This window comes from Plecotus auritus (assembly GCF_963455305.1).
Source record: "Plecotus auritus genome assembly, chromosome: 8".
In the NCBI taxonomy this organism is placed as follows: domain Eukaryota; kingdom Metazoa; phylum Chordata; class Mammalia; order Chiroptera; family Vespertilionidae; genus Plecotus; species Plecotus auritus.
This window is the reverse complement of record NC_137782.1, coordinates 71,478,132-71,500,772: the sequence shown is the minus strand read 5'-3', so window position 1 is coordinate 71,500,772 and position 22,641 is coordinate 71,478,132. Positions and strand designations below refer to the sequence as shown.

The 22,641-nt window shown below is 38.4% G+C and overlaps 1 protein-coding gene across 1 annotated transcript in view; it reads left to right on the top strand.

The window, feature by feature from the left end:
• The window catches only part of TMX4 (thioredoxin related transmembrane protein 4), a 46,205-nt gene that overhangs the window by 8,713 nt on the left and 14,851 nt on the right, over positions 1-22,641 (top strand). Inside the window, exons 2-5 of the mRNA XM_080685588.1 lie at positions 5,549-5,664; positions 13,348-13,393; positions 14,962-15,090; positions 17,314-17,359. Of these exons, the coding sequence (XP_080541714.1) occupies positions 5,549-5,664; positions 13,348-13,393; positions 14,962-15,090; positions 17,314-17,359 (337 nt within the window). The remainder of the gene's footprint in view (positions 1-5,548; positions 5,665-13,347; positions 13,394-14,961; positions 15,091-17,313; positions 17,360-22,641) is intronic.

The following is a 22,641-nucleotide window of genomic DNA, read 5'->3' as shown; positions in this document are numbered from 1 at the left end:
CTGGTCCAGTTTAAGAACCCATTGTGGCCCTCGAGTCAAAAAGTTTGCCCACCCCTGACCTAGGCCCACATAAGGGGAGCCCTTTTCCCTATGGGATTCAGTGGCCTATCAATGGTCTTACCATCTTTCTAGTTTCTGCAAATGAAGGGTATTATTGCTATACTAGAGACCAGTGCACGACATTCATGCACTCACAGGGGGAGGGTCCCTCTGCTCGGCCTGCGCTTTTTCTTAGTCCGGGAGCCCTTGGGGGATGTCCAACTGAAGGCCTGTGCTGCTACTCTCCCCAGCCATCAGCCCGGCTTGTGGCTGAGTGTCTGCCCCTTGGTGGTCAGAGCACGTCATAGCGACCAGTCATAGCTCATCATACCGACCAGTCGATTTGCATATTACCCTTTTATTATATAGGAACCTCACCACTCAAACAGGTGCTCTGACTTCCCAACTTCCCGGGAAAATTCTTTTCCACTGTGTCTTATTTGTATCTAGGAGGGCCCATATCACACCTTATAATTATAAGTTAATTTATAAGCTTTGGTACTGAGTTTTTGTCTGAGTCCTCCTCTAGATGATAAGCTTTTAAGAAAAGGAACTAAGTTTTTCTTCTTCCTGTTTATCTCAAGAGCCTTAGTAACTATCAAGTATTGATATAAATACTTTTTGACTAAGTGAATGTAAAAGTAGTAGACTTTATTTGTTCCTCTAGTGAAGAGCTTCCTCAAATATATCATTGAAGGAAACACCTGTATATATTTTCTTAGGTACTAAGGATAATCACTCTCATCTACCTTTTGTTCATTAATGTAATAAACATTTATTATGACATAGGATCTGCCAGGCTCTGTTTAGGTACAAACAATGCACCAGTCACCGCCTTCCTGGAGTGAAGTAAAAGCAGTGAATTCCAGTAAAAGTAGTGAATTCCATTTTCTCTTGCAAGTGTAATGGTTTTCATAGAGGTGTCAATGATTATTTTTCCTCTGCATTTTTTGAGAACATTTCCTAGAAGTGATCTTCTAAAGAAATATATTTGAGCATACAATTAAAAAAATTATCTTCATGTTGAAAATATTATTATAGATGTCCCCCTTTTTTCCCCTTTCTCCCCACTCCCATTCCCTCCTCAGGCCTTCATCACTATTGTCTGTGTCCATGGGTTATGCATATATGCACCTAAGTTCTTTGGTTGATCTCAGATTTTCAACTCTTGGATCATTAAGACATTTTCCAAAATGAAGGATAGCACTTGATGTAGAGATGGCATCACTTGTTGGCATTTTGATTTAGATTCATTTATTAAATCATAGAAAGATGAATCTAATATACCTCTTTCATCTTCATTGTTACAGATTCTTCTGAGCATTTTGGTCACAGTAAGTTCTAAGTGAATATTAATTGTATCTGTCGTTGCCCATCTCACTTCTGCAAGGATAAGAAAAGAGAATGTCCTGGGAAACACGTGAAATTCACACCAAGACAGAAGAAAAATTTTCCATTATTGGAGAATAAAAATATATTTTTAGTAAAATTTTATTTCAAGGAAATATAATTAAGTAACTCCTTCCCTGAAGTGTTTAGTACACTTAATGAAATCTCATACCAAATTGAGTTATGCAGTTAAAGAATTGAGGGCTTTCAACTATTTCATACAACAGAACTTAAATGTAATTTGTACATGAATATGAATGGATAACAAAAGCATGTTGTTGAATTTTGTTTTCCAAAAATGGTTATTAACAGTGGACTGATATCCAAGTTATAATTTTTAAAAATTTATTTTTATTGAGGGAGAGAGAGATTGAAACATCAGTGAATAGAGAGAATCATTGATTGGCTGCTTCCTGCATGCCACCTTCTGGGGATCGAGTCCACAACCCAGGAATTGAACCCAGGACCCTTCTATCCATTGAGCCAAACCGGATAGGGTCCAAGTTATAATTTAACAGTGTTTTGGCTATCTGGAATATGTTTCAAATGCCTTTATGAAGCTTACTAACTTTATATGCCATTGTCATCTGTAAAAAAGTTAAATAGGAAAAATACTTTTTTACAGTTTTCATGAATATAAAGGTATTAATTTCTCTTGGAGGTTCTTAGATTGAAGGAAGATTATCTATATGTAAAAGAAAAATTTGGACAAATCCGTTCTTTATCATAATTAGGAGAAGACTGCCACTTGGAACTAGTTTTAAGTAATATAAATGAATATTGCATTCAGTCCTTTCTGATGAGTTTTATTCATGCATATGTATATAAATAAATTACATATATACATGTGTGTATATATATATAGAGAGAAAGAAGAGCAAGAAAGTCACATACGTGACATACATGACTTTCCTCTGGCCCCTGGAGGTATTTTACTTATAGTAGTTCTAATTACTGCCTAAATGACTTTCCTTTAAATATGGAAGAATACTAATAATTTAAAATGCTTCTACAACAAAAGACCAATTTCCACACCTGAGACTTGAAGCTGGCTTATCTCCACCAAAAGAACACACTAGGTGAATGAATGATATTGGTGGATTCCAACACAATAAGCTCAGATTAAATCTCAGAGAGAATGGCATTAACAGTGCTGCAGACCAGTGGGTAGCAGCTACATAGAAAATGGAATATCTAAAATTACTTAAATGGCATTTGTATATCTGAGAGTCAATATTACCAAAAAAAACCAATTTATATAGTAGCCTCTCTAGAGATTAGGGACTTTTTAAATGATGAAATTTGCATGATTTAATAATTATTGAGGTAGCAAATGTGTCCATGAGTTATGTGCAAAAGCAAGCGTTCAGGGAAACAAAGCAAAGAGGATCTAGAGATCTAGAGTTCATTGAACTGCACTTCAAGATTTCTTTCTTATTTCTTATTCTTTCTCTTTCTTTCCTCCTTCTTTCTCTCCTCCTTCTTTCTCTCCCTCTGTCCCCCTTCCTGTCCCCTATTCTCTCTTTCTTCCTCTCTCCCTCCATTTCCCTCTCTGTTGATATTAGCCATTATTTTCCTCAGAGATTTTTATCACATAAATACCTCCATCTGGGTTTTTGTTCTGTGTGGTTTTAGGTGACCTTAAAGAAGTCTTTCTAAACTTGTCTGACAGCGATGCTGTAAGGTTCAGATGAGATGATGTGTCAGGAAAGTGCCTTGAAGATGTTAAATAGAAAACCTCAGGAACAAAGTGGCATCACTGGCGCTAAAGGCCCATGATACAACTTAGCTTTAATTCCTGACCTAATTGCAGTTTCAGCCTCTCCCAGAAACATAATCTCAATCAACCAGTCTGGAACTTTCTAGTGGAGTCCGCTTAAGGTAATCTGTCCAATACCTGCCCTGTCCCTCCAAGAAGAGGCAATCTGCATAATTAAAAACCCTTCCAACTCACTCAGGTTCTCTTTCCTCAAAAAAAAAAGATATCCTGGTTTAAAAAAACATTCTTTTCTTTTGTTAATAGCTCCTTTGTCCCACCCTCCTTCTTATAAAAACTTTCATTTTGTGCAGCCCACAGAGCACCCTTCTTGTTGGTAGATGGGGTGCGGCCCAATTCATGAATAGCTTAATAAAGTAAAGCAGATCTCTAAATTTACTCAGTTGAATTTTGTAAAAAACAGAAACCAAGTAGTATATTACAAACGTAATTTGTATTAATGATTGTTCTTGATATGTGCCTGCTTTATATGTGTCATCTAATCTCCCAATGACCTTAAAAGATAGCTGCTGTTAATTCATTTTACAGTTGAGGAAACTGAGGCATGGAGTGATTATTACCCTGCCCAAATGTAACCTTGTAATTAGCTAGTTTATTATATTAATAATAGGAAGAGAGCAAAGGAGAGACCAGACTTTATAAGCATGTTCATCTGGGAAGCTCCAACTTTAAGCTCCCCGGGTAACCATGGATCCATTCCCTGCACATTCCTGGGGGAAGGGATCAGACAATGGGGGAGATGGGCATCTGTGCAGTGAAGCCCAAGTGACCTTAGGGAAGGTCCTTACCTGTCAGTCTAGCCTGGGGAACAGTGATTTGACTAGAAGGGTGGAGCCACTGCAAGTGCAAGGAATCTCGGAAGTTTAAAGTCCCAGACAAGGAGTTCTTTCTCTCTTGCTTCCTTCTTGCCCCCTTGTTTCTCTCTTGCTCCATGACCCACACTTGGCCTATTCCCTTGTCTCCTAAGCCGAATTAGGTGATGTTCACTGGTACTTGTATGTATCTTTTTAGAGGATACTATTCGATCCACTATACTTTCTAAACAGCAAACTTGTCTGGATTTCCATTTTATATCTGCAGGTGAAATCCTGGACCACTTTAGAGCTTTGTGGTGTGTTTGTGATATTTTCCAGGATGTGGGAAAGCATTGTAAGGCCATAGCATATTGCCAGGAGGAGGCCCAGGCTTCCAGTTCTTCCCATGACTTCCACCTTAAACTTCCCTGATCCATTATTCACAAGCTGCCCAGTTATTTTCTAAAAATATAAATCTGATCATAATTCTCTTACTCTTTAGGGTTTATCATGGAGCTTCAAATTCAGTCCTAACTCTTTATACAGTTTTTTCAAAGGTTGTGGATGTTGTCTTAACCCTCCTCTCTCATTACTCTGAGCTTCATACATATTGTTCTTTTTATTTAGAAGAGAACATTCTTTGACCCCTCTCGGCTTACCCTCCTACTTTAGAACTTAGCACAGATACATGTTCCCCTGTGGGCCCGTCTGAGACCACCCAGCTCCTGCGTGTCTACACAGCATCTGTTCCATACTCTCAGTCATGGCATTTGCCACCAGGTTTAATTATCCCTGTGCTTGTCAGTGTTCACCTCTGGATTGTATCTACAAGGAGAGGGAGGCGGTACCACATCTGTCTTGTTCACAGTTGTAGCCTCAGCTTCAGCATTGTGTGCAATTCAGGTTTATGGAATAAAATGAATAAATGTAAAAACCAGGGTTCAGATTGAAGTCCCACTTATTTCTAACTCCTCTTCTATTTAAGAAAGTGTTGGGTAAAGCTGGTTTAGCCCATAGCTTCTACTTTCTTTTCTTGGACTGGTTCAGAACTGCCACAGATCTTTGGAAATGACTCGCATAAATATTTTGGAACCCACTAGTAACAGATGTTCTGGTCTCTGCTCATCAGCTCTGTAGTTTTGATGGACCTGGAACTGGTTTGGCTACTTTAGGGATGCACTTGTGAAAATTGTCCTTCTTTAATGGGGCAGTCAAAATAGTATTCTCCCTCAAAAATCAGAAGCTATCTAGAAAGTGACTAAATTTGGGTTGATTGTAAGAAAAACTTTGAAATAAAATATTTTATGTATTATGGTAGTTTGTGAAAATCTTCTAAAACTTTGGCTAATTTCTTCCCAGTGAATTAATATTCATACATTAAATTCTAGGGAGATATGTTTTTGTTTTTCTATATCAAATGACTTGGGAAAAATTTGCTTTTATGCTTCATTTTAGACAGATATTTATTTTTTTTAACAGGTAATTTGTCTATTTTGTTTTACAGATATTTTCCATGTTTTTATATTGATTAGCTATTCTTCTTTTATAGTTATGCCCCTTGGTGTCCATCCTGCCAGCAGACTGATTTGGAATGGGAGACATTTGCAAAGAATGGTGAACTCCTTCATATCAGTGTGGGGAAGGTAGATGTCATTCAAGAACCAGGTACTGTAAATGTAGAACATTAAAGGCAAAAGTTTGTTACTTTTTAGTTTGAATTTTTTTTCAAGTATATAGAAAAGTTGTGATACTCATGAACTGACCATCGAGAATCAACGGATAACATTTTGGCATATCTGGGTCTGTCTATGTATGTGTGTGTTTAAACATATATATTAATATTTTTATTATTTCCTTTTGCTGAGTCGTTTGAAAATAAGTTGCAACATCATGATTTTACCTTCAATACTTTGGCATATTAAAATCTCCCTAATAATTTCCCACATGTCTTTTTATAGTTTTTGGAACCAGGAACTAAACAAGGTTCACCATTTATATTTGGTTGTTACGTGTTTTCAATCGCCCTTAGTTTTAATAATCCTCTGATATTCAGCCTGATCGACACCTAACTGCTCCCCTGTTGGCCCGATTGCCCCTAACTGCCCTTCCCTGCTGGCCTGGTCACTCCTAACTGCCCTCCCCTGCAGGCCTGGTTCCCCCCAACTACCCTCCCCTGCAGGCCTGGCCTGGTCCCCCCCAACTGCCCTCCCCTGCAGGCCTGGCCTGGTCCCCCCCCAACTGCCCTCCCCTGCAGGCCTGGTCCCTCCCAATTACCCTCCCCTGCCGACCCGGTCACCCCTAACTGCCTTCCCCTGCCTGCCCAGTCACCCCCAACTGCCCTCCCCTGCAGGCCTGGGTCCCCCCCAACTGTCCTCCCCTGAAGGCCTGGGTCCCCCCGCAACTGTCCTCCCCTGCAGACCTGGGTCCCCCCCAACTGTCCTCCCCTGCAGGCCTGGTCTTCCCCAACTGTCCTTCCTTGCAGGTCTGGTCACCCCTAACTGCCTTCCCCTGCAGGCTTGGGTCCCCCACAACTGCCCTTCCCTGCAGGCCCAGTGGCCCCCAACTTCCCTCCTGTGCCGGTCTGGTCACCCCTAACTGCCCTCCCCTGCAGGCTTGATCGCCTCCAACTGCCCTCCCTTGCAGGCCTGGTCCCTCCCAACTGCCCTCCCTTGCAGGCCTGGTCCCTCCCAACTGCCCTCCCCTGCTGGCCTTATCTCCCCCAACTGCCCTCCCCTGCCGGCCCAGTCACCCTAACTGCCCTCCCCTGCTGGCCTGATTGCCCACAACTGCCCTCCCCTGCAGGCCATCTTGTGGCGGCCATCTTGTGTCCACATGGGGGCAGCCATCTTTGACCACATGGGGGCGGCCATCTTGTGTGTTGGAGTGACGGTCAATCTGCATATTACTCTTTTATTAGAGAGGATATACCATCAGAAGACATGTACTGTCACTGTTAGTGATGTTCAGTTTGAGCACTTGGTTAAGGTGATGACACTAAACATCTCAATTATAAAGAAAAGATACCACTTTGTCATTAGCAGGTAATCTGTGGGGTGATACTTTGGGGTCTTGAGATACATAATGATCTTACCTGAATCAAATATTTCATTGTTAGTTCCAGAATGATGAATTTCTAATTCTGTTGTGTCAGCTATATTTATTATCTGTTAAATGGTGTAATTTTCAGAAGAAAGAGGAGGAGGCTAGAGGAATCTTTTAAATTCTTAAAAATATATACACAATTTGTATTTGTAGTGTTTACATATTTGTATATGTAAAAATAACTGTAAATAAAAGTTGGGTGTTTATGATTCCAGTTTCAAATTTGACTATTTTCAAACTTTATTAGACATTTTTTCCTATTTACATTTATTTTCTATTGTGTTCCTTTACAAGGATAAAAACAAAGTAGGTATGAAAATGTAGCTGTTACCTTTCTGTAATAATTGTGAGTTCAAAAAGACCTTAGAGGGAGGGTAAGGGTGGCTGGGGAGTGGGGGAGGCGGCGGTAAGAGATCAACCAAAGGACTTATATGCATGCGTATAAGTATAACCAATGGACACAGATAGTAGGGGCCTGAGGGCCTGTGCTAGGGGGTGGGAATGGGTGGGGAGAGGTCAATGAGGGGAAAAGGAGACTTACGTAATACTTTAAACAATAAAGAATTAAAAAAAAAAAGAGCACTAAATAAGTAGTTACTTGGACAACAAAATTGACCATGTCTGTTAAGATCCTTGTGTTGGCAAACCCATGTAGAGAGGTTTCTATTAAAAGCCGTTAGTCCCGTCCTAACCGGTTTGGCTCAGTGGATAGAGCATCAGCCTGCGGACTGAAGGGTCCTGGGTTCGATTCCGGTCAAGGGTATGTACCTTGGTTGCGGGCACATCCCCAGTGGGGGGTGTGCAGAAAGCAGCTGATCGATGTTTCTCTCTTATCGATGTTTCTAACTCTCTATCCCTCTCCCTTCCTCTCTCTAAAAAATCAATAAAAAAATAAAATAAATAAAAGCCGTTAGTCCTCAGGCCTTCATTCACCTTTTTAAGCATTGGAATCAAAGCCACTTTTGCACATCTGCTATTTAGAGATGGAAAATTATAGTTATTAGTTTATGGTTTTGGCTATTATAATGAATTATTCTGTTTAGAGGTCAAATCATTGCAATTGCACTTTTGCTGTGCACTTGTTTTTATCTTTTAGTAGTTTGATTCCAGAAGTCAGGTGTAAGTCTTATTCATTAGTGGGCATAAGACACATTTTTTGAGGAGTTTCTTGAAAACACAGCTGGCCTATACACATTTCAGTCATTTGGTATACCTGTTGTGAACTCACACATGATTTGAAATAAAAGAATTTAACAGCTTTGTGATGGATTCACAAATCTAAAATCTAATTGAATATAGTCTTTTCATTTAAAATGTTGACTTACTTTATCTATTGTGGATTGATTTGTGCATTTTTTATAATGAGGTAACAGAAAATATGATGAAATATTTTAAAAACAAATTTATTATTGACTCATGCTATTTATGTAAATATAAGCAATATATATTTGAAATATTTATCAAAGAAGAAGGAACAAAAGGCCTTTGGTCTTATGTAGTATTAATTCACTGGCAAGCCTCTCGGGTGCTTGTCCCTATTTTTGGAAGCTATTTGAGTATTTATTTTATTTTTACAGAATCTAACGTCCTGAACAAACAGTGGGAAGTCATTGAAATATTCCTATTTTCCTCACAGTTGAGCACTTTACTGGATATTTCTGTGTACAGATTCATATTTGGTTATAGGTCTCTATTAGCATATTCTTTCATCAGGGTTGCTAGTAAAGGATAATTTCATTTCTTTTCTCTGCAAAATTTAAAAAAAAGGGAAAGGATGAATTTTTGAAGTATTCATGCATAACTCTATAGTTATTCCTGTAACTATTCCATTGGCATATTTAATAAGAAATTTTTTTTAGGATTTCAGAATTATAAAGCCTGGGGATTATAAATACATTATATTTTTACAGTTGAGCTGTAGAAGTCAAGGGAAGGACAGACCTTAGATTAGACAACATTACATTGCCTGTTTAATATTGCAGAGACCAGATGATGTTTCAGTTGCTGACTTTGGGAAATTAAATTTAATAAGTATGAATATATACTTGAATCTTCTGTTCCATGCATATGAGCTTAGTTGTCAAGGACAGGAAAACAGTAGCTGCTCATAGAGTACCTATGGGTGATGGCTATTTCACTAGATTAGAGGAAAACCAGACCCTCACAACAGCCAAGAAAGAGTAAACTTTGTGATTAAAACCATTAATTAATTTCAGAAGCCAGTTTAGTTTATTGCACTTCAGTTAGTGTTAATATTTTAATTTTATAATTATAAAACTGACTTTTTCATTTTATTTATTGCCCACTTTATTTCAATCTCAAAGATAAGGTTTGATCTACTTTTTGTTCATTGTTTTCCCTTTGCTTCTTTCTTTAGTACTAATTAATACTTAGTTAAACATTTACTTCAGCCTCTCAGTGTGTTAAGCACTTATATACATTTCCGTTTCATAACAGCCCCAGGAAGAACAAACTGTTTCTCTCTGTACTCTTTAGAAAACTAAGGCTCAGAGAGGTCAAGTCACATGTCCAAATAAAACAGCTAATAAATGGTGAAGGACAAGCTAGTAGCTATCCCTATTTTCTTAATCTAGAACTCAAGTAATTTCTATTTGTTCTTTTGCCTATCAAAATATAGTCCCCTGTCATAATTTTCTCTCCAGTCTTTTAACACTTCTTTTTATTTTGCTACGTATGTTTAAGATAAAGTTGCTAATGAAAGTTTTTTTCTGCATTTTGGATTAATGCCTCTTTTATGTTGCAATATAGTCTTCATTTTAAGATGGTAGTTGACCTTTAGAGTAAAAAGGGAGGCATGTAGGAATTTTGGAAGGCCTTGTGGTCAAACGTTCTCTCTCTTACTTGAAGGTTTAAGAGTGCACTTGTTTCTTCCCCACTTACTGATGTCTGTTGCAGTGAACCATTACGCAAACCTTAAAAGAAGCTGCCCCCATGTTGTTATATTCCTTAAGATCCACACTCAACTTGTTTTTAAACCCTGAGGCCACAACCTAAGATTGTGCTTCCCTGTTCCAAGTAGATCATGTTTTAACTTTTAAGGTAATGAACGTCTCCCTTGAGACTTCAGAACATCAGTGTTAAAGGGTAGAAGACATTTTTGGAGCACTGGCATGTGACTCAGAGCTTTCTGACATCTTTCAGCCTTTCAGACGTGACATTTATTTGAGGTCAGTTTCCTATGGTGTCAGATATTTAAGGGCTTAGTAGTTGTCATAATCCAAGGACTACTTTGGTTGCTCTAGATTTTGTTATTGATTTTACTGAATACATCTTCAGTGACAATATATTATTCCAGATAACAAACAGAACTCATATTTGAGTTAGATGCTGTAACCTTGTATCCCACATGGGTTGTCATTTGAAAAAATATTAACAAACATAAATTAAAGCAATCTTGAGGTGCAACCATTTATTAATAATGGTCATTATTTTCACTGAAGCTTAATTAACAGTTTTGTATATTGATATCATCATTACCAAAAAACAACATAGCAATTCATATTATAAAAGCCATACATTTTTATACCCTTTAACCTGGCAATTTTGGGAACGTGAATCCTATACCTTCTAGCCTAAAACAAAAATCTGAGACCATCTGTCACTGTGTTTCTCTTATTTTCTCTGTACTCATTGATTTCCATTAGCACATTTATTAGTGAAAATATGTTATATTATCCAAAATAATGTACAATTTCCAAAGCACTTAACAATAAATTAGTTTGTATTTGTTATAACCTTTCATTTTACTCCAACTTTGAATCAGAGGTTTAAAAATATGAAATAACAACTAGTATTTATTTAGTACTTATATCAGGTACTGTTTTCTATGTCTTTATAAATATAAAATCATTTAATACTAAAATAGTATGAGAAATCATGATGCTTATTTGTAATAAGAAAACCTAAGCCCAGACAGATTTAATGTCTGTGGTTAAAATCAAATAAGAGGCAGAAGTAGGGTTTGACCCCAGGTAAGCTGGCCTGTGACACTGGAAATACTATTTCGTATATTATATAATTTGCTGCATTTCATGAAATATTTTATATATTTATTGTTTACTTTTTAACTTATTGTCATGGCCAGTGATGACCAAGAACATTTGCAGGATTTTAAAGAACAGGTTAAAAATATTGTCTTCACTGATAACATTTATTAGAAATCCTATCTATGTAATTTAATAAAAGTAAGACCTAAATAGAAACTTGAAGAAGTGGTGACATGCAATTTGTTCATTAAATTTTAAAAGATCATCTAAAGAAAGCATAATTTGCTAACATTGTCACTTTCTTACCTAAAAACTTGGGTGGTCATAGGAATCTCTAGCTAGTAAAGAAGTGAGCTATGAAATTGTTTATAATAATTATTTTAAGCATATAGTAATTTTTAAGCCCTTAGGATTACCAACACTTTTTCCCCTGGCAGTTTAGAATTTAAAATAAATGAAAAGATACCCATGTTCCCTGCTAGGGTGGAATTCCAAGCAGTGTTAGAGGTGAAAATGCCCTGCAGACAGAGGTGCTTGTTAACAATCTCAGTTGACTTCTCAGGTCACTTGTGGTTTTGTTACTGCCAGTACAACCAGTTAAAAAAGATGTACAGTGGTAAATGTATGTAGTAAATGTTTCTTTTTGTAACATTGACTTTTACTGCCTTCATAGTACTGTGTTTTCTTTTAAGTGCCATAGGGCTATTTTAGAGTCTGCTTGGTTTGATATGAGGGAAAAAAAAAGCAATTTCTTCTTTGGGAAGACTCATCACTAATCAATATATTATTATGCTGAATAAAATTTAATTTATAAGATGGGTATAAGCAACTTTTGTGTGTTATTCAAAGTAAACCTTCAGCATTTCAAATTGCAAATAACCACAAAGCTGTGACATTTGACCTACTTTATTTGAATAGATTTTGATTTTGTCCAAATTGTTCTTCAGTGGGAAAGTCAGAAGTGATGAGAAATGTGAAAATGATGTCTCTGTCATTTTCCCATGCTGGCCAGGAATATCCTTTCCCTCTCCTTCTCTTAGCCAGTACCAGGCGTGCTCATTCTTGGTGCCCACGGAAATATTTTGTTTGTAAACATATAAAGAGCAGGGATTTGTTCTTTACTCCTAGTCTCGTTCAGGCTTTGGTTGCATGCCCCTTTCTTGATATCATCTATCTGTTTAGAGTTATGATTGTAAGTATCAAGGTCTTTCCCTCTGCCACTAAATAGACTGTAAGCTCTGTGAGAACCAAGACTGGACATGTTTTTACTTATCTTAGTGTCTTGAGCAGTTATGACAGTCCCTGGAACAAAGAAGGTAATTAGTAAATATTTGCTGACTTATTAAGGGTTTTATTTGTCTTTGTTTTCACATGTACTTCGAATAGCATTCAGGGTCTAGTTAGTGCTCGGTAAAGATTTGCTTTACTGAAGAATTGAGAAAATCAGTTTAATGTACTAGTACTGTCACTGGACAGTACTTGCAAATTGTATAAATATGCAAAGATTATATATGATCTTATTATTTCAGATTCTTTATTATTTTAAAACCTACATCTGATCTAATACCTATAATTTATTGATTGAGTACTATGTGCTAAGTACTTAATATACTGAGCTAGTCTAACTTCAGAACAATTCAGTTAGGCTTTAATATACCCATTTTCTAGATGAGGTCACTGAGACTAGAAAGGTTAAGCAATTTATCTAAGGTGAGAAAGGTTAAGTAATTTATCTAAGGTCATATAGTCATTACATGACTATAACCTGTTCTGTCAGCCACCATAAAATTCTAAGTGATGCACAAGCCAGAAAACTCCTATGTAACATCAGAATAAGCAAGTTGTATGTCACTGACTGGTAAGTATTAGGTAATGAAAATGGGTAAAAATGAAATTTCTTTAAGTCAAAAAATAAATAGTATACGTGATTTAATTCTGTGGTATAAAAGCAAGCTCACCTGGCCTGTGGGTGGTTGAGCATTGACCTATGAACCAGGAGGTCATGGTTCAATTCCTGGTCAGGGCACATGCCAAGGTTGCGGGCTCAATCCCCAGTGTGGGGTGTGCAGGAGGCAGCCGATCATTATTTCTCATCATTGATGTTTCTATCTCTGTCTCCCTCTCCATTCCTCTCTGATATATACAAGCCAGCTTAGGCTGCTTGTTCTTATAAATTAAGTTAGATGCTTGGGTTAGTCAGAGTTTGACTTGTAACTTTTTTTGTTTATGCTTCTTGTAGGTTTGAGTGGCCGCTTCTTTGTCACCACTCTCCCAGCATTTTTTCAGTAAGTTGAAATAATTATCTGGACTGGTAAATACTATAAATCGGTAGATGTGTACCAAGAATTCTGAGTTGTTTTCCATAACCATTACACATTCAGCTTAACATTTGGAGAAGAAAGACAGCTCTGTGGGAATGATAGCTATTAGAAGAGAGGGATGCCCAGAGTGCTGCAAGCAGCTAATTGGGGGTGGGGGGTGGCGGGGCCAAAGAAGATTTTTCTAATGACATAAAAGGTGGGATGGTTCTTAAAGGATAAGTCAGAATTGGTTAAATAGACAAGGTAGAGAAGGCCTTTCCAGATAGAGGAGATGCCATGGAAAAGCCCAGAAGAAAATGAGCTACCTTCTGAGAACTGTAATGAGTTCTGTATGGCTGGCCCAGAGGGCATATTTGGATCATCCTGGGTGATGTGAAGTTAGGGAGGCTCAGGTAGTGAGAGGGAGAAGAGAAAGGAAGGGATGGGTTCTGGAGATGCTTAGGAGGTGGGATCATTGGGACTTGGTGACCAATTAGCCACAAGGAAGGAAAAACCTGCGATGACTACCAATAGGCCATGGGTCACTAGTAAAAGCTATTGAGGAGCTATTAGAATAAGATGAGGTTTGGAGGATAGAGGCCAAAATGGAGAAGATAGTGTGAAGTGACTCTGCTAATTTCAAATAGAAAAGTTAAGGTGATAGTCTGATTTGAGGATCTAAAACTCAAAAGAAAGATTTAGACTGGAGATACATATTGGGAATTTCTCAGAACCAAGATAAGAGTTAAAATATATTTAGAGAGAATGTATGCGACAGGAATAGAAGTAGGTCATGGATAAAACTTGGGGTTGACCAGCCTTAGGGCAGGGAGTAAGGAACGAGGAGGAGTAGTCAGAATAGGAGGAAGAAGTCCAGAGAGCTCAAAAGCCAAGGGAGAGAGGGAGGAAGGCGTGTTCAGTAGTGGGCAGTGCCAGTGACAGACAAAAGAAAAGTGCTTCCTGGATGTGGCGCTTCAGTGGGGACTCTCCCGCATATGAACAGTTTCCATGGAGTCGTGAAGCGTAACCCTAAGTCGCATGGATTGTGAATGAGTAATATCTGAGGAGCAAATGGTGAGTGTAGACTCTGCTCTTAGGAAGCTTGACTGGGGAGAAAGCAGGAGCCGGGGAAGACTGAAGAGGCATGTGAAAGGGAGGTGTTTTGTTCATTTTCAAGGAGGGACTTAAATGACAAAAGTTGGAAATGTAGATACAGTTTTTAAAACTTAATAACAACTGCTGTTTTGCTGTTATAAGAGAAACATTGAAATACTTGGTAGCAAAAATAATAAAAAGTAACTTGTCAAGAACTTTGTTTATGCTCGTGAATTTTGCAGTGATAAATTAGAAAGTTTAATGCTTTCTCAATTTCTCATTTGTAATAGATTAATACTTATGTGTGCTTTCTTATTTATGCCTAGTTATAATTTTTTCTTTATTTAAGCCAAGTTAAAATTCAGAGTGTAGTTCACATGTAAAACCAATAGTTATTTTTATCTGCAACACTTGTTAGTTTAATTTGTTGGTTTTCTATTTGTTTTTATAATTTATAGTGCAAAGGATGGGATATTCCGTCGTTACCGTGGCCCAGGAATCTACGAAGACCTGCAGAATTATATCTTAGAGAAGAAGTGGCAATCAGTTGAGCCTCTGACTGGCTGGAAATACCCGGCTTCTTTAACGTAACTAGTAATTTTATTTAATGGGGTCTTACTAATGAAACAAGCGGTATCAAATGAACAAACAGTTCATAGACCTTGAAAGTCTACGTTTTTCTTCATATTCACTTCTGTTTACCCAGGCTACATATGACCATGCTTAGACCATGCTGTGTTTTGGGTTTTATGGCCCACATGTGTTTCAGCTAGTTGTTAGTATACTGGGAAGTAAGTGTCCAGCTTCAGGTGGGTTTCAGAAAGTCACCCCTAACTTTTTCACTAAGCATGCCAACTGTTTTCTCTCTCTTTTTAAAAGAAATATATATTTTATTGATTCTTCACAGAGAGGAAGGGAGAGGGATAGAGAGTAAGAATCATTGATGAGAGAGAAACATCGATCGGCTGCCTCCTGCACACCCCCTACTGGGGATGTGCCCGCAACCAAGGTACATGTCCTTGACCGGAATCGAACCTGGGACCCTTCAGTCCGCAGGCCGACGCTCTATCCACTGAGCCAAACTGGCCAGGGCCAACTGTTTTCTCTTTACAAAATATGGTATTGAACACAATTACCATTCTTTCTTCCTTTTAAATTATTGATAAGATATGGGAGTGACTCTTTCTTGAGTAGTATATATACATATAAGCCGAGAAAGAGGGGCAGGCAGAAGCCAGCTCATGCAGGCCTTTGATTGCATTGAGGAACCTGGATGCTATCAGTGCATGCAATGACAAGGTGGCTCTTCAGAGAAGAGACTGGGGTAAGAATGGATGAGGTCAAACAGCTAGGAGGCTGTTGCCCTGTCTAGCCTAGGGATGATGCTAGTGTATAGCAGGGTGGCAGCAGTGAGATGGAGAGAATCGGTGGATTTAAAATACTTTGCAGGTAGACTTGGCTAAGGTGAAGGAGAGGGAAGATTCACAAAAAAATATTTTTGATTTCTGGTTTGAATCTTATTGGTTTGAGTAAGAGAAAAACAAGGGTTCAGTGTTAAAGGTGTTAAGTTTGAGATGCAGATTTCTTTGTAGAGCTGTCAAGTTGGATATATGGAGATGGGTCCTTGGAGAATTCAAGAGCACAAATACAAAACATATAGATGGTATTTAAAGCCTTGCTTGGGAGGGAGGAGATCACCTAAAGAGAGAAAAGTGATTGGGACCTAGCCACAAGACACCCACAATTAAGAAGTTGGGTCGAGAAGGAGTCAGTAAAAGGAGTCAAGAAACGAAAAATGAGTGCCAGTGAGTCAGGAGGACAAGCAGGGGTATGCAGTTTCCCAGAAGCCAAGTAAATTAGGTGCTCAAGCATGTAGAGTAGGCACTGTGTTCTGTGTTACCAAGAGGTGAAAGAAGATCAAGTCTGATACATGGACATTGAATGCAGCAATTGCAGGGTCATTGTGGCTTTCACAACTAGTGATACTGCAGTAGTGAGGGCAGGAGCAGATTTGAATGGGCTAAAGGTACAGTAAGGAAGAAGAAACAGCAAGTGTGGACTACTCCTTGGAGAAGAGAAGCTGGAGGGTCCAAGGATGCTCTTTTTAAAAGATGGAGAGGGTAGAGCATGTTTTCATGCCGATGAGAATGGCTCAGCAGAAAGGAAGAAATTGCTAATGCAGGCAGAGGGGCTGACAAAAAGAACCAAGACATTAATAAGCCAAAGGGATGGGATCCAAGGCCCATGAGGAGGAATTAGACTGTGGGAGGGCAGACAGACTTTCTCTGTGGAAACAAGAGAAGGTGCATGCAGGTGAACGCCAGGCTCAGATTGTGTGGTGAGAAGATAAGGGAGATCACATAGTGGCTTCTGGTTTCGCAGTGACATGTGAGGAGTGTTTGTTAGCTGAGAGTGCATGGGGAGAGGAGGGTGGAAGGATATGAAGAAAGGGAAAAGCACAGGAGCTGTCCTGTCAGGTAGAGCCTGAAAGTGCAGTACTGAGGCACAAAGTGAGGTTTGTGACTGAAGGGAGAACCGTCAGCTGATTTTTCCCCAGAGACATGCAGCTGCCCACAGCTGGGGTTTTGCCAGGTATGTACAGTGGAGAGAGAAGGGGCCAGGGGATTTGAATGTATTTACAGCAGTGACTTAAATGATGGCTGTGGAGCTGAAGCTCTATATGAACACAAGTAAATCCAGAAGAGAGGACAATGTATTGCAAAGAATGGAAGGGCAGATCCTTGTGACCTGAGTTTTTGTTTTTTTCATAGTATGCATCACCAATGGTTCTCCTTCTCTCTATTTTTTAGGATGTCTGGAATGGCTGGCCTTTTTAGCATCTCTGGCAAGATATGGGTAAGTAATCTTAAATATACCCTTTGTGATTATCTTTGCAGAGGGTTTTTAAAGAGTAATAATATAACTTTTAAGCCATAGGAAAATAAACATTGTGAATACTTTTATAATTTCACTTTTCTTATTAAGTCACACAACTACTCTCACAAGGGTCCCCAGTGGAAATGTGTCTTTGTGTAAAAAGGCATAAATTGAACAATGACCAGTGACTGTTGTGTCAAAGTCATACTTTCTTAGATCAGAGATGAATCTCTTTATCAAAGCTGAATCAGGCTTATGTGGTTTTACTTCATTTTATATTCCCATTGTCATAATCTCCTATAGATCAATGATTAAGCCTGAAAGTGAATTTGTATGTCAGCAATCAGCAAACTATAGCTTGTGGGCTGGCCACCTGTTTTTGAAACATAGCCATGTTCATTCATTACCTGTTGCTTTCACTCTACAGTGTTAAAGTTGAGTAGCTGTGACAGAGACCATGTGGCCCACAAGCCTAAAATATTTGCTCTCTACCCCTTCAGGAAAAAGTTTGGACACTCTTGCTATATGTGATTGTATAATTTCACTGAGTCATTTCAGTGAATTCAAACTATTATTTAGTTAAAAGTTTGGACAATTATATAATTTTGAATGTGTCACAAAATCTTGTGCTCCCCTTTATGTGTAGAGTGAGCTAAATCCTGCCAGATTTAGCACAATTGCTGTGGAATTATATATATATTCTTAAACTATTCTAAGTCTTTAAAATGAGTTCCTATATTTGTCTTTCTAAGCTTTGTGTAGGTCACGGTGTCATATTTAGAACTTAATATTCAAGGAGCTCAAGAAGACTCTCTGTATTTCTGATGCACATCGAGATATGTTGAGGGCAGCATCTGATTTCACCTGCAGTAGTTCAGGTCCTAGAGGGATTGCTGGCCTCCTTGGGGAGGGAGGGCTCTGCCTCTGATCTGTGAATGTTTTGGCTTGGCTCCATTGCTTAAATTCATCTGGCCACTGGTTGGAATGTTTTTATATATTCTACTCTAATGGTATCTTCATTCAGTCTTCTTACTCAAAACTGTATGTAACCCAAAATTGGCTCTAAATCAGTCATCAATAATAAGATGTCAGGCCCATCAGACAACATGTTTGTGTATTTTAAGGAAACAGTAGAATGCTTCCCACTAATGAACACACACAACAAAAATAAGTATTTTCCTCAAGTGAAAACTCATTGCCTGGCAGTTAAAGAAACAGAAACACAGAAATTTAAAACTGAATTTGATAAATTTTAATCAGTAATTCCCTGGAAACGTCTTGTGTAATAAAAGCCTAATATGCTAAGTGCCCTGTCATCCATTTGGCTGTTCAGCCAATCAAAGTGTAATATGCTAATGATATGCTAAGGCCACTCAACTGCTCACTATGATGTGCACTCACCACAAGGGGGCAGACAGTCGAATGGTCGACCAGTTGCTATGACTTGCACTGACCACCAGAGGGCAGACGCTCCAACTGGTAGGTTAGCTTGCTGCTGGGGTCTGGCCTATTGGAACTGGGCAAGATGGGCAGGACATGCCCTGGAGCTCTTCTTCTTCTTTTTTTTTTTTCTGGAGCTCTTCTGTATGGGGTCCCTCGGCCTGGCCTGCGTCCTCTCACAATCTGGGACCCCTTGGGGGACGTCAGAGAGCCAGTTTCAGCCCAATCCCACAGGCCAGGCCAAGGGACCCCACTGGTGCATGAATTTGTGCACTGGGCCTCTAGTATATATATAAAAACTTTAAGTAACTAGAACTAAGTACCTTAACACTCAGGTGCTCTAAAACCATTGGCAGATAAAGTAAACAGATAAAGGTTTATGTCTGCAGCTGGGAAAACAAAACTTGATTAATGAGACTTTAGTAGTAATCACCTAAAAGACCACATTCTACCAGCGCTCTGTCAGGATTTCTCTAAGAAGCTCAAATAAATCCTCCAAAGTATCAGCAGATAGAAGAACATTGAAGTGGAGCTTATTAAAATAAGCAGATATTTTGAATGTGCTAAGAAATGTGTGACTCAGAATGCAGTGACACAAAGGCAAATGATTTACTGCATTCTAGAAAATAGAAAGGTTCTGAGGGTTACTTTAATCATTTATTTTGCAGAAAGGGCATACGGTGCTGTCTAGAAGGATTTATAACTGCACATTACTCATTCCAACCATATGAGTAAGGCAAATGGGCAGATATTTTTTATAGAGTAAGTTTCAGAATACTTACGTCCATAGGTCAGCTCAAAGGCAGACTGGCTTTCTCTATCTTCTAATTCTTTGGCACATTTCAGGGATTAATCCTGATCACCTCACTGAGTCACCAAGAAAAGTATTAACTATGTTAAATACATAGAATTTTTTAAAGTAGGAACCTGTGCAGTATTTAGAACTTCCATTGAAAAGGATTTGACTAAAACAACATTTGAAATCCCAAAACTTCTTTTGCTGCTGGATTCCAGAATGCTGGATTATTCTGAATAAACAATTGCCTTGGCTGAAGACAGAATAATGACCAGTGTAGACAACAGAGTTACAGATGACAGTGTTACAAATCCAGATTATTTGCATTTGCTATGAATAGTTTAAGGATTTGCCAGTACCTTTAACTTACTTAACAAATACTTTTTACATGGATCAGTGTTTAAAGTACTTGCTGAGTCTTTATATCTATCTCTTCAACTGAATAAGAGATTGGAGGGAAGAGATCTCAGATTATTCTAGATTAATTGAACAAGCTTTTTTGTTTGTTTATCATTCAGATTTAAGCCAAAATAAAGCATATTATTTAATTGCATTGACATTTATAAACTGAGAAACCAATGGAAGATACTTGAGTAATTTAGATTTTGAGAAATATTAAATTAAAATGGAAACTTGGACTAGTTTTTAGTAATTGCATCTGTTCTAGGCAAGTCATTCACTTGCTATCTCTGCCTGCTGATGACATTTAGCTTGGAGCCATTTTTTTCTTTTTTCTTTTTTATTGTTTAAAGTATTACATGTAGTAGTACATATATCTCCTTCCCCCCACCCCCATTGACCTTCTCCCAGCCTCCTCTACCCCCTGTCGCATGCCCTCATCCCACCCCCCGCCCCCCAGTGTCTTGTGTTCATTTGTTGTGCTTATATGCATGCATACAAGTCCTTTGGTTGATCTCTTTCCCGCCCTCCCCAACAATCCCCAGCCTTCCCACTGTAATTTGACAGTCTGTTCAGTGCTTTACTGCCTCTGTATTTATCTTTTTGTTTATCAGGTTATAATGTTCTTTATTTTTCATAAATGAGTGAGATCATGTGGTATTTTTCTTTCATTGCCTGGCTTATTTCACTTAACATAATGCCACTGTGGAGAATAGCAGTGTAGTATTCCATTGTGTAGATGTACCATAGTTTTCTAATCCACTCATCTGCTGTTGGGCATTTGGGCTGTTTCCAAATCTTAGCTATGGTGAATTGTGCTGCTGTGAACATAGGGGTGCATATATCCTTTCTGATTGGTGTTTCTAGTTTCTTGGGATATATTCCTAGAAGTGGGATTACTGGGTCAAATGGGAGTTCCATTTTTAGTTTTTTGAGGAAACTCCATACTATTCTCCACAGTGGCTGCACAGTCTGCATTCCCACCAGCAGTGCATGAGGGTTCCTTTTTCTCCACATCCTTGCCAGCACTTGTCGTTTGTTGATTTGTTGATGATAGCCATTCTGACAGGTGTGAGATGGTATCGCATTGTGGTTTTGATTTGCATCTCTCGGGTAATTAGTGAATTTGAGCATGTTTTCATATGTCTCTTGGCCTTCCTTCTGTCTTCTTTCGAAAAGACTCTATTTAGGTCCGTTGCCCATTTTTTTATTGGATCATTTATCTTCCTTTTATTAAGTTGTATAAGTTCCCTGTAGATGTTGGAGATTAAATCTTTATCAGTGATAACATTTGCAAATATGTTCTTCCATACAGTGGGCTTTCTTGTTGTTTTGTTGATGGTTTCTTTTGCTGTACAAAAGCTTTTTATTTTGATGTAGTCCCATTTGTTTATTTTCTCTTTAGTTTCCATTGCCCTAGGAGCGGTAACGGTGAAGAAAATGCTTCGGCATATGTCTGAGATTTCTCTGCCTGTGGATTCCTCTAGTATTTTTATGGTTTCCCGTCTTATATTTAAGTCCTGTATCCATTTTGAGTTTATTTTGTGTATGGTGTAAGTTGGTGGTCTAGTTTCATTTTTTTGCATGTATCTGTCCAATTTTCCCAACACCATTTATTGAAGAGACTGTCTTGACTCCATTGTATGTTCATGCCTCCTTTGTCAAATATTAATTGTGCATAGTGGTTTGGGTCGATATCTGGATTCTCTATTCTATTCCATTGATCTATATGTCTGTTCTTGTGCCAGTACCAGGCTGTTTTGAGGACAGTGGCTTTGTAATACAGCTTGAAATCTGGTATTGAGATCCCTCCTACTTTATTCTTCTTTCTCAGGATTGCTGTGGCTATTTGGGGTCTTTTTTAATTCCAGATGAATTTTTGGAGAGTTCTTTCTAGGTCTGTGAAATATGCCGTTGGTATTTTAATGGGGAGTGCATTGAATCTATAGATTGCTTTGGGTAGTATGGACATTTTAATGATGTTGATTCAACCAATCCATGAATATGGTATGTTCTTCCATCTGTTTATGTCTTCCTCTATCTATTTTTTCAGTGTCCTGTAGTTTTCCGCTTATAGGTCTTTTACCTCCTTAGTTAAGTTTATTCCTAGGTATCTTAATTTTTTTGGTGCATTGGTAAATGGGATTGCTTTTTTAGTCTCTCTTTCTGTATGTTCACTATTGGTGTATAGAAATGCCATAGATTTCTTGGCGTTAATTTTGTATCCTGCTACATTGCCGAATTCATTTATTAAGTCTATTCGTTTTTTTATGGAGTCTTTCGGGTTTTTTATGTACAATATCATGTCATCTGCAAATAAGAACAGCTTTACTTCTTCTTTTCCAATTTGAATGCCTTTTATTTCTTCTTCTTATCTGATTGCAATGGCTAATACTTCCAGTACTATGTCAAACAGGAGTGGTGAGAGTGGGCATCCCTGTCTTGTTCCTGTTCTTAGGGGAAATAGTTTTAGTTTTTGCCCATTGAGTATGATGGTTAGCTGTGGGTTTATCATATATGGCTTTTATTATGTTGAGGTCTGATCCTTCTATTCCCACCTTGTTGAGAGTTTTTATCAAGAAAGGGTGTTGGATTTTGTCAAATGCTTTTTATGCATCAATTGATA